The sequence below is a fragment of the Bufo bufo genome, chromosome 1, assembly GCF_905171765.1.
Source record: "Bufo bufo chromosome 1, aBufBuf1.1, whole genome shotgun sequence".
Taxonomy (NCBI): domain Eukaryota; kingdom Metazoa; phylum Chordata; class Amphibia; order Anura; family Bufonidae; genus Bufo; species Bufo bufo.
Genome location: NC_053389.1, coordinates 682,307,054 through 682,319,042, shown reverse-complemented (window position 1 = coordinate 682,319,042; position 11,989 = coordinate 682,307,054). Strand labels below are relative to the sequence as shown.

General features: G+C 43.7%; 1 protein-coding gene across 1 annotated transcript; it reads right to left on the bottom strand.

The window, feature by feature from the left end:
• Positions 1-2,318: 2,318 nt before the first annotated feature.
• On the bottom strand, positions 2,319-11,336 carry MESD (mesoderm development LRP chaperone). The gene is made up of 3 exons (XM_040414143.1): positions 11,168-11,336; positions 4,168-4,400; positions 2,319-3,292 (listed from the first exon to the last, which is right to left on the bottom strand). The coding sequence occupies exons 1-3, from the start codon at positions 11,315-11,317 to the stop codon at positions 3,034-3,036; spliced, it is 642 nt and encodes a 213-aa protein (XP_040270077.1). The 5' UTR covers positions 11,318-11,336; the 3' UTR covers positions 2,319-3,033.
• Positions 11,337-11,989: the final 653 nt, after the last annotated feature.

Here is an 11,989-nt window from a genome sequence, read left to right as displayed (position 1 = left end):
CATAGGGACAATACATAGGACTCCGTACAATATAGTAAGTAAAATAACACTGAGGAAGACATTTTGTTGCCATAATTATAACTCCAAAATTTATAGTTAGTTAATTGTAAGAACAAAAACATCTAAGCATATAAAGAAACAGATTAGAAAAGCATTAGAAAAACTGCTGAAACTACAACACTGGGCATCACACAGACAAGGCCTGCCTCGCTTGTACCTAGTAGTGCAAGGGAGCGTTCAGCTGAGTCACCAGATTAAACATTTATCCTGATGTTACCTATAGAGGCCTCTACACATTAACTGTCCCAGAGGTGTGCAGGGTTAACTAGGCTTTACCGAGAGGCAGCTGTGCATGGGAAACAAGGGGAAAATGGCATAAAAATCTGAGAAGAGTGAAATTACTTGAAGGTAATCTATTACCAGAAAATTCAGGTTTAAACCGGGCACACTGCCTTGTGGGGCTAGCTCAGCTGAATGCAAATATATAGTTACATAGTTAATATGGTTGGAAAAAAAGACATAAGTCCATCAAGTTCAACCAAGGGATGGGTGGGGACGCAATATATTTTGCTTAGTGATCTGTTATTTCATTCTGGAGGAAAATTCTTTTAATCTAGTTGCAAACAAGCAGTTAAGTGCACGAAGGGTCGGTCCAAGCCATTCTGTGCACCCTTGCTCCTCTGCCAGCCCCTCCCTCGTTTTCTTGATTGGGTTCCTGCACAGTAATTATGCCTGGCTCTGTCAATCAAGAAGAGAGAGTGGGCCTGGCAGAAGTGCGCACAGGGTCTCAGTCCCATCTTCGGCGTATTTAACAGTTTATTTGCGTATGGAGAGAAAGGATGCAATACATTCAGCTGAGCTAGCCCTACAAGTCATTGCGCCTGGTTTAAAAGTGAATTTCCTGGTGACAGATTCCCTTTAGGGTATGTTCACAAATGGCAGATACACTGCAGATTTCCACTACAGAATTCATGTGGTAAATCCACGGCATATTACAGTACCAACAAGCTGGATGAGACTTTTCAAATCTCATCTACATGTATGTAAAAAAAAAAAAAATTCACAGCATAAGTTGACCTGTGGATTTTAAAAATGCAGGATGTCAATTTTATGCTGTAGCTTACCACTGTAGACCTCACCCTTTGTAAATGCATAGGAGGAAATCCACTGCAAACTTGGAGCCACATATGCATGCTACTTATGTATTTTGCAGCAGATGCAGTTTTTCTGCACCAAATAAGTTGTGTGTGGACATACCTTTAAAGACCATCTGTTAGCAGGATCAACCCTACTACCCCAGGCATATTGCTGAGCTAAAAAAACTCATTTATGTTCCTCTCTTGTGCCATTTTTAATATGAAAAAAATAGGTCTCTGCAGCATCAAGGAGCAGGGCTCCGTCTCTCTGGAGTTAAAACACTCCCCCCATTCCCTTGATTGAGAAAGACAAGGGATTTCACTTAGTCATGTAATCTCATGCCTGTGCCTCTTTCCCAGCAGTTGAGATGACATCCTCCAAGAGGAGACTTATGACTTTGTTGGGGTGGAGGAGGGTGTCATTGACGCTTGTGCAGTAGTCATCTGCATGGCTGGGGAGACAGAAGTACTGCACTGATAGTGTACACTATGGCGCTGGCACAAGATAACAGGGCCAGGCAAGATGCAAGAAGTGCAGAGCGGAATAACTAATTTACATATAATAAAAGGTTATGTTTCTCAGAAACGGATGAACCTGAATACGGTATTATTACAATCAGCAGGACCAACCTTACTAGGCATATGGCTGGTGTAATTGGGAAGACCTTGCTGGCCGATGCTATTTAAACTGGCATCCTATAATCCAGAAAGTCTAAAACTTCAGCATACAATACAATGAGCAATATCTTAACACTTGATTGAGGAAGCAAAGTAATTATGAAATTCTTCACCTGATCAGAAGCAAGTCATACAGTAAAAAACAAAAACAAAAAAAAACCACAAACACAAAGATGAAGAAGAACTGCTCTGAGCACTCGGGCCCTTTGGCTTTGAGCATGTGTTGAGTAAAGATCCACAGAAAGTATAAGGGATCTGTATTCATGTGCCCGAAAAGCAGAGCAGAGCTGATGAAAGCCAAAGTACCGGTTCTGCGCCTTCGCTTTTTCATACAGTAGGTATAGTTACCCTTTAGGCTCCATTCACACGTCCGTAGAATGGGCCCGCATCCGTTCTGCAAATTGCGGAACAGGTGCGGACCCATTCATTCTCAATGGGGCAGGAACGGATGCAGAGAGCACACTGTTTGCTCTACGCATCCGCAATTCCGGAGCGCGGCCCCGATCTTCCGGTCCGCAGTTGTATTCTTGTCCGCAATTGCAGACAAGAATAGGCATTTCTATGGGGGTTCCGGCTGGGTGTATTCTAGATGCGCAATACACCACGGACGTATGAATGGACCCTTAACCTGTGAAATCTGGAGCAGCTGCCTATAGCACATCAAACCACATCCTTCATTTACTAGCCAGCATTAGGGTACCTGCATAACTAGTGCGTGTGAACACGCAGAAGAGCCGCACAGATTTCTATGTGGCTTTCTGTGCGTTTCTGCACCCAAAACCCCAGTTTCTGATCGTATTTTTTCGTGCGAATTTAAAGTGCAGTTTTGCCGCAGATCTCACTCATTTGAAAAGGGTGAGATCCACAGTTAAAACTGCAAACATAATTAACATGCTGCAAATCCGCACAGCAGGTCAATTTCCGAGCAGAAAATAAACAAGGTGAGATTTGTCTATTCTCATACACTTTGCTGGTACTGTACTATGCAGCAGTTTTTCCGCACGGGAATCCATGCTGAAAAAACGTACGTAATCCGCAACATATGTAGAAAGCCTTAGTGGTGATATTCAATTGGTTGTCGCGAGCCTCTGCCGTTTTTGATGCCCTGTAAGATTAATCCTGGATTCTGAATAATCAGCCACATAAGACCTGTCCACATATTGCTGTACAGCTGTAAGAAACGCATCGTTGTCCTTAGAGTCTGAACATCAGGGCACGGTCATAAATCCTCCTTGGCAGCAGATGCTCTGTTTGTTTCCGTGGATGACTTTGATTTCTTGCTGTCACTTTTCTTATTTTTCTCCGGTTTGCTCTGGTTTTTGGTTTTAGTACTGCCATCTGCTCCCTTGCCCGGGTACACCTGTCCTTCGAGTGTCACATCTGCACACCTGTCCTGACCCACAAGGAAGTCCTTCACCTCCCAGGCATAGCCACCGTCACGTAGCATAAAGATCACTCTGTTTGGTCCCACAATGAACCTACAGTGAACCAAAGAAATAGTTACACTTGTGCTGTCATCAGAAACTAAAGCTGAAAAACTGGTCCTCATCTAGTCCTGCCCACAAACCGCATTTGCTACAATGTATCTGTTAGACCTTATGCACATGTGTGCCCACCGTTCCATGCATTGGAGACCACAATTTGCAATCCCCAAATGCACGGGCACCATCCGTGTGGTTGCCGTAGACTGATGCAGACCCATTCAACTCTGTAGTGCTTCCGTGCCTCTGTTCCGCACCGCAGACCCATGCTGCTTCATTTATCGTTCTTCTGACATATCAATAGCAAAAAAAAATATTTTTTTTTAAACCTCCTTTATTTTGAGCATCCATTATGCTAATTTTTCACCTGTTTTTTTCAGTCCATTTCCATCCAAGATCCGTTAATTTAAATGGAAGAAAAAGTATTGAATGGGGGACTTTTTCTCCTGTTTAAAATAACGGATGGATCAGAAGAATGGAAAACGAAACGGTGATATGAACCTAGCCTTAGCAGTAAGTTTATTAAAATCACGTTCGGGTATTTCTCAACATTTTCCTTCAAAAATAGGATGCCTCTGTCATCAGTCCACCATAAGTAAAGTTAACCCCCAATATTAAATAATGAGGCCACCCTGGTGCCTCTGGCTCAAAAGAACTAATACAGATGTAGCCACGGTTATTTTGACTGGCTTAAAGGGGATGTCCAATCCTGCCATTCCTAAGGTGAGATGAGACTAGGCGCCAACCACCAGGTGGCCAGTAAAAAGTGCAGCGAGCTAGTGCACCAGTGTCTCAGTAGCTTCTCTTGCAGTGCACGGAAGCTACAGCTATGCTCAGAAATCCTAAGGACCTCTATAAACTCATCCACTTACCTCTGGATGTCATAGTTGGCATTGAACAGGCTGCCCTGCCACAAGCTTGTAATCTCCTCCGTCTCCTTCTCTGTTGGGTTTCCAGATACAGTTGCAAAGATCATTATAGTCTTGCCCTTCTTGGTTACCTGCAAGATGCTCTCTGGGTTCTTAGGATCAAGCTTTGAGAAGTCTACTGGGGCAGGTTTTCTTTGGTGTTCGGGCAGGTCGCCTTCTTCTATGTCATCATCTTTCTGAGGAAGAGGAGAACAATAATGAATAGATATACATCAATATACAAGTATTCAACTGGCTTAGCCAGTATACCTGAAATGTAGGCTCCTGTTTGTGCGCTGATACTCTTACTCCCTGAGGAAGAACAGAGTCTGTTCAAAACGCGTTGGAGAAGAGATACCTGGTACCGGTGGTCATTGATGACCGCTGCAGTGACGTCACTCACAGCTCCGAGCGAGCGCTAATCACTTTCTGTGTAAACCTCCACCTGCTGTAGCATCGCGCCACCGGCCGGGGCATGAGGCAGCACGCCAAGCTACACAATACCTGGACTGATTCTGGATTCCAGCATCGATGATCCGGTGAATAACACACACCTAATGGACAATCACTGACTGCAGGAAAGCAAAACTTCTGCACCAAGTACGGGAGCACGAGTAAGAGTATCAGCGTACAAACAGGAGCCTACATTTCAGGTATAGTGGCTAAGCCAGTTGAATACTTGTATATTGATGTATACCCATGTGCATAGATATAGCTCATCTGTGATACCTGTATATTAACCTCAACACGTCCCAAAGCGCAGTATCATAAGTATTTAAAACATTGCCTTTCCATTTGCGGCAGTCTTTGTGGTTCTGCTGTGATACCGCTGCTGCTACACATAGCATTCACGGAGCGCCCCTGAAGCAACCCCTTGTTAATAATGAATGGAATTGGAGAGATTTCGGTCTCCTATCCACATGATGACGGAAAGGCTGCTGGGTATACATGTACTATATTTGAAGAAATCCCGGCCACCGTGTCTTGCTTCCAAGTGTATTCCTTTATTGTCATAATTCATCCAATAGGAAGCGTTGCGGCACAAAGCCTTTATCAATCAGAATACATAATCAAGACAAGCACATACCTATATACCGGTAACAAAATCAGCTACCGGCGGTATCCGGGTCAGCACGAATCAACATCAAGGTTTCACTTTATACAAAAACATAAACAGGTAAGAAAAGGATACTATGCTATCCATTGAGAAGATCGGCGGGACAATGAAGTCTATGAAAAATTATATAACAACAGATCAGTGATACTCCCTACAAACATGCAATCTCATAATCACGATTTAAACCTCTGGGATGCATCGTGTTCAAGGTGGGAATCCAGTAAGCCTCTCTACGTAACAGCTTCTTAATATCTCCCTCTCTTCTTGGTCTCTATTTGTTCAAGCACCTGAAATCTCAGCGGTGACACAGTAGGTCTCATTAATCAAAATGATAGGGCAACGACAGCAGTACGTTTTTTGTTCTTATAGTGGATTTATGTTTCCCTATTCTATCTCTTACAGCTTGCATTGTTTCCCCTATATAGGGACATTTTATCATATAGATAACATTTGTGGAGTCACACATGTAAAACCCCTTCACACCTTAAAGGCTTGTCCCGTGTGGGGATGGTGAAATTCTGAACCATTTATAATGTGAGAGCATTAGAAACAATGGAGGCACGGAAAGGTGCCTTTTCTCACTGTTCCAAATGTGCTTTGTTTCATTGTTTTCTTCGGGCTACCCAGATCCGCATGTATCAATTTATCCCTAAAACTAGGGTTCTTTTTATTGCAGATCAAGGGAGGATTTCTAAATTCCTCCACACCAGGATATGCCTTGGTTAGTATATGCCAATGCTTCTTGATCATTACATCAAAACCTGCATTATACGGATGAAGCTTATGTATAAATGTTATTCTTTGTCGTTTCCCTTTTGTAATGGTAGATTGTAATCTAGAATTGATCTGGGGTATCCCCTCTCAGTAAACCTGTCGGTCATCTCTTCTAACCTGTGGTACTGTTGCCCTGGGTCAGATACTAAACGTTTGATGCGCTGAAAGTGGGACTTCGGTATTGCTCTCTTAAGTGAAGGGCGGTGAGCACTAGTGTAGTAAAGAATACTATTTCTATCTGTATTTTTCCTGTATAGATCCATGGAAAGATGACCGAACTCATCCTTTATAACCACAGTATCCAAGAAACTCACCATTTGTTTATCAAAAGTGATAGTAAATTCCAAGCCTTTGCATGCATTGTTCAGGTGGAGAAAGAAAAGAAAAAGAAAAAGAAAAAGAAAGAAAAGAAAAGAAAAAAAGAAAAAGGTCTCCTGTGGCCAAGCCCACACGCAAAAAATGGAAGTATGAAAAATAGAAAGGCTGAGCACTCTCCACCTGGACCAGACAGAGATATAGACACAATGGGTGATGGTGACAATATTTATTACACCTAATGCAGATTCAACAATTAAAATATAAAACAATGGACAGATACTAGAACGATAAATAACACTAAATAAGAACAGCTAGGAATATAAGCCGCATAATAAATGTATAAACATGCGGTAAAATCACATAAGGTGGTATAAAAAATGAAGGTGCTGTAACGGATTCCAATGGCATAAGCAGCCTTTAAAAATAGATAAAATCGATTAAAATTCGATATACTGAAGAATCAATGGATATTCGCCAATGAAATGTTCAGTACTTATTCGAATAGGAGATCTAAACCAAATTCGATAAATTCCATTCGATTAATTTAATCGGAAGGGGCTAGGAAAAGACCCCGAAACGCGTCTGGTTACTCCAAAGACCTGCACATCAGCTGATGAATATACTCTGACCCCCACATCCTGGAATTGGATCTTTATCTGGACTTCGACTATCTGGCATATAGTGAATACTTCGACCTAAAACCACCTGGGTCCTGCGAAATTCCTATCTACTTATTTGCCATACCTGTGCAGGTTGGGAAGACCACTGGAGGATTTCTACGTCGGGGACTGCAAATCTGCTTGAACCACTCCAGCTGACCCACCATAACCAGGTACCGCCGGATCTGACACGGTCAGCCACGTGGGACGCCACGGTGTGCTCTAGTCAGACGGCAATAGAGAGTCATTGAGCAGTGCAATCACTGCATCCTATTCATGTGAATATCTGTCGAATATATTTAAATTAATCGAATTTATCGAATTTCGTTTAGATCTCTATTCGAATAAGTACTGAACATTTCATTGGCGAATATCCATCGATTCTTCAGTATATCGAATTTTAAATCGATTTTATCTATTTTTAAAGGCTGCTTATGCCATTGGAATCCGTTACAGCACCTTCATTTTTTATACCACCTTATGTAATTTTACCGCATGTTTTTTACATTTATTATGCAGCTTATATTCCTAGCTGTTCTTATTTAGAGTGTTATTTATCGTTCTAGTATCTGTCCATTGTTTTAGTATTTTATATTTTAATTATTGAATCTGCATTAGGTGTAATAAATATTGTCACCATCACCCATTGTGTCTATATCTCTGTCTGGTCCAGGTGGAGAGTGCTCAGCCTTTCTATTTTTCATACTTCCATTTTTTCCTATGACTGGGTGAGTCATAAGGCTTGGTAGCACCCATCTACAGCTATAAACGGAGTGAGCCACCATACCTTTATCTATACCACACGCAAAAAATAGTCATCAATAAATCTTTTCCATGTCAGGATATTAACCCTGATACTGCTCAGTATTATATATGTGCAATTCTTCAAAAGATGACAAACACATTAGCGTAGGGTGGGGCCACATTCGACCCCATCGCGGTCCCACGGCGCTGCAAATAATAAGCATCTTCAAACATAAAATAATTCTCAAACAAAACCAGACACAAGATTTGTAGAAATAATTCCTGTTGTGTAACCGAGTAGTCACTGGTTCCTAATAAATCAGCAACAGCCTTAATCCCTACTTCATATTCTATTGACGTATAAAGGCTCACGACGTCTATGGTCACCAGCCAGCTATCTGGAGGAACGGAGCCCAAGTCCACAATTGTCCTCAAGAAATGAGATGTGTCTAATAAGAAAGATTGTGTATTCGTAATCGACGGGGTCAGGATGTTCTCCAATACCATAGATAAGGGGGGTAATATTGAGTCCACTGAAGCCTCAATAGGACGACCAGGGGGGTCCACCAGTGTTTTGTGCACTTTAGGAAGTATATACAATACTGGAGTAACAGGTGACTGATTGATCAGAAAATTATGCAGCCGCTCATCAATGACACCCTCATGTTTATAATAATCCACCATTTTAATGATTTTTTCTTTAATGGAGAAAACCTCTGCAGCACCTCGTAGGTTTCTGTGTCAGATAGCTGGCGCATTACTTCCTTTATATATTTATTTCTGTCCATAACCACTATGGAACTCCCTTCATCAGCGGGTTTTAAAATTAAGGCTTTATCCTCCATTAGTACTCTGATGGCTGCTCTCTCCTGTGTGGTAATAGTATGTGTCATCTGCAAGTCACCCCGTGATGGAGTGTAACAGTTTCTCGGCTTCTTTAGAAACAAACTGTACATATGTTTCCACTGGATGGTATGTCCTTGGTGGCATGAATGTGTGAGGCTCAATTGTCCCTTCACCACATCCTCTCTTTCACTGATTACTTTAGCCAATGATCTAGGTTCAGCAAAATTGGCCTTCAATCTAATTTTACGGAAAAACTGTTGCAAATCAACATCAAATTGGAAACTGTCAAAGTCAGTAGTTGGACTAAATGTCAAGCCTTTCTGCAATACCCTCATCTGTTCGGGATCAAAACTTTTAGATGACACGTTTATAACAAGTGAGTCATTCATACCTGGGAGCGGGTTTGTACCGCCTGGCTCGATCTCATCGCAGTTGTTCCGCCGGTGTTTGCGGCCCGCCCTACGCCTCCTCCCGCTGGGCGCCGGCCGCCTCTCCGGAAAAAAGAAGGATGTGATTCCTGCGAGCCGGCTGACTCGCTCCCAGAACTGGAAGAATAAAGGATTTTTCAAGCATGGATTTTATTCTTCCAGTTCTGGGAGCAAGTCAGCCGGCTCGCAGGAACCCCGTCCTTTTTTACGGAGATTATGAGATTGCATGTTTGTAGGAAGTATCACTGATCTGTTATTATATATTTTTCATAGACTTCATTGTCCCGCTGATCTTCTCAATGGATAGCATAGTATCCGTTTCTTACCCGTTTATGTTTTGTATAAAGTGAAACCTTGATGTTGATTCGTGCTGACCCGGATACCGCCGGTAGCTGATTTAATTCTACAAGTATGTGCTTGTCTTGATTATGTATTCTGATTGATAGAGGCTTTGTGCCGAAAAGCGTCATATTGGATGAATTATGACAATAAAATAAAGGAAGACACTTGGAAGCAAGACACTGTTGCCGGGATTTCAAATATTTCATGTGGGGTTCGCTCCTTCCCGTTGCAGCGTGAACGCCGTGGTGTAGTGCCGGCTGGACTTGAATATAGGGGTATACATGGACGGCAGCCTGTCATAACCAAGTTCACTGTGTTCTGGAATCGCTTCTATTAGTTGACAAGGACAATATTTTTAGTGCTGCTTTGGTCAATGGACCTTTATCTGTACAATAGCAAGAAATATACAGACAACAGATTTTCTTTAAAGAGGTTGTCTGGGTTCAGAGGCAGGGCAAAGACATTTTTTGGAGTTCCTCGTGACAAAACGGGCTCTTCATGGGGCTGCCAGGAAGCCCGATGACATCACCGGCACTGATCAACGGGCTTTAGCGCTGCCCTAGCCAGTAAAATGGCTAGGGCAGCGCTAAAGCACGCCCATCAGAGCAGGTGACGTCACCGAACACACTGCCGGGTGGAAGCCCCCGCCCGGCAGTGTGTTATTGTAAATAAAAGAGCCCATGCCCTGCGCGATTTAGCATGAGATGCTCCAATGCCAACTTCACGGGTGCTGCCTGGGTTAAAATAAGGGTATGTCCGGGTTCAGCTCTGAATCCGGACAACCCTTTTAAGGAAAATATACTGATTTAAGGGGAGTGGGGTTATCACCTGAGAACTAAGTACAATTATACCCAGTGTGGGCAACCCCTGCCCTCCATAATGAAACATGAAGCAAATTACCAGTGCGGTGATACCCCGCCATCACAGCTGAGAACAGGAACGGGGGGGGGGGGGGGGGGGGGCAGTAGGGTAGCATTCTACAGACTGGTGGGTATCCCAGCAGGCGGACCCCGCCTATACAGTGGCAGTGGATACGTGATAAATGTTTGAATGTATGACTACAGATCATCCTGGCATGTGGTCCCGGCACAAATAGAATGGAGGTCAAACGGCTGCTTAGGGCTCATTCAGACGCAGCGTGTTTTGCAGTCCACAAATTACAGATCCACAAAACACGGAGGACGCCCGAGTGGCCCATTATAGAAATGCCTATTGTCGTCCACAAAACAGACGCGAAAAGGACATGCTGTATCTTTTTTGCAGGTCCACGGAATGGAACCACGAATGACAACAGCACACAGTGAAATGAATGGACCCTCACCCATTCAAACGGTCATGTGAATGAGCCCTTAGACGCTGTCTGGGGGCAAACCTGCTAGTCTGCATCGTGGCCACTGCTGCCATAGGCTTAAATCCCCCTTCAGTCTATGTTCAGGCAGCGATCTATACTCCCTGGGAAACCGGGTCCCAGTTTTGGGATCAGTGGGGATGTCAGAAGTTGCATCTCAAAGATGAATGATGGAGCACTGGCAATCTGTACTGTAATACCTCGATCCCAGCTGCTGACTGTTCTTGGCCACAAGTCATCAGAACTGATTATTCTCCCATCCATTTAACCCTCCTGTGACCAGCTGAATGTGCAGCTGCTGACACAACTCTCAGTACGACTATCAGACGACTAGAACCCGCGCGTTCCCTTCATTCGCTCAGGGGTCAGGCGAGTCTCAGCGCTTTACCTCCCACTGCTCCAGCAGCCGCGCCATGTCCGCGTCATTGTAATCCCGGACATCTTTCTTCTTTCTCTTCTTCTCCTCCTCCGCAGCCGCTGTGAGACTCAGCACAAGCAGCAGACACACACACAGCCCCCTCACACAGACAGCCGCCATGACCCTCTCCACCCCGCGAGCATGCGCACAGCCGACAGCAGGGGTCAGCTGGGCTACAACTGGCGCTGATTGGCTGGATCAAAGTTGAAGACCCAATAGTTGCGCGCCGCCTGTTATTTCCTCTGATTGGTGGCTGTGACGGCCATGTTTCTTTTGGGCATTTATCACATTTTTCTGTTATTTGCCAGAAGCTTCAGCTTGGCATCTAGTAATTCTCTAAAGGCAATGAATGTGTTAAGAGAAAGTGTCTTCTAAATTATACTTCACTGGTCTCCCGCATTCATAGGTTCGTCCCATAACTGCAATCCAAATGGCTCCACAGCAAAGTTATAGTAATGGGTTAAGCATCCAGTAGTGGCCACTCAGGTCATACAATCAGGGTTGCCACCTGTCCCACCAAAAAAGACACTTTTAATATATAAAATGCAGATAATACTGATGCACAGGCCTCATGTGTGCAAAGGTGTAATGAATAAGCTCTTAGGAGAAGCAAATGAGGAGAAAGCTGAAAAACCCCATCCCCAGCAGCTGTTTCAGTGCTGCCCCTTAACCCTTCAGCCCTATGCAGAAGCCCAGTTTGCCATACAGTTTTTTTCTGTAAAAGTAATTGAAAACAATCATTTCTGGGTGACAGTCTGTGAGATGACTTGTCGCTGGGGCAGTGGTCGGCAT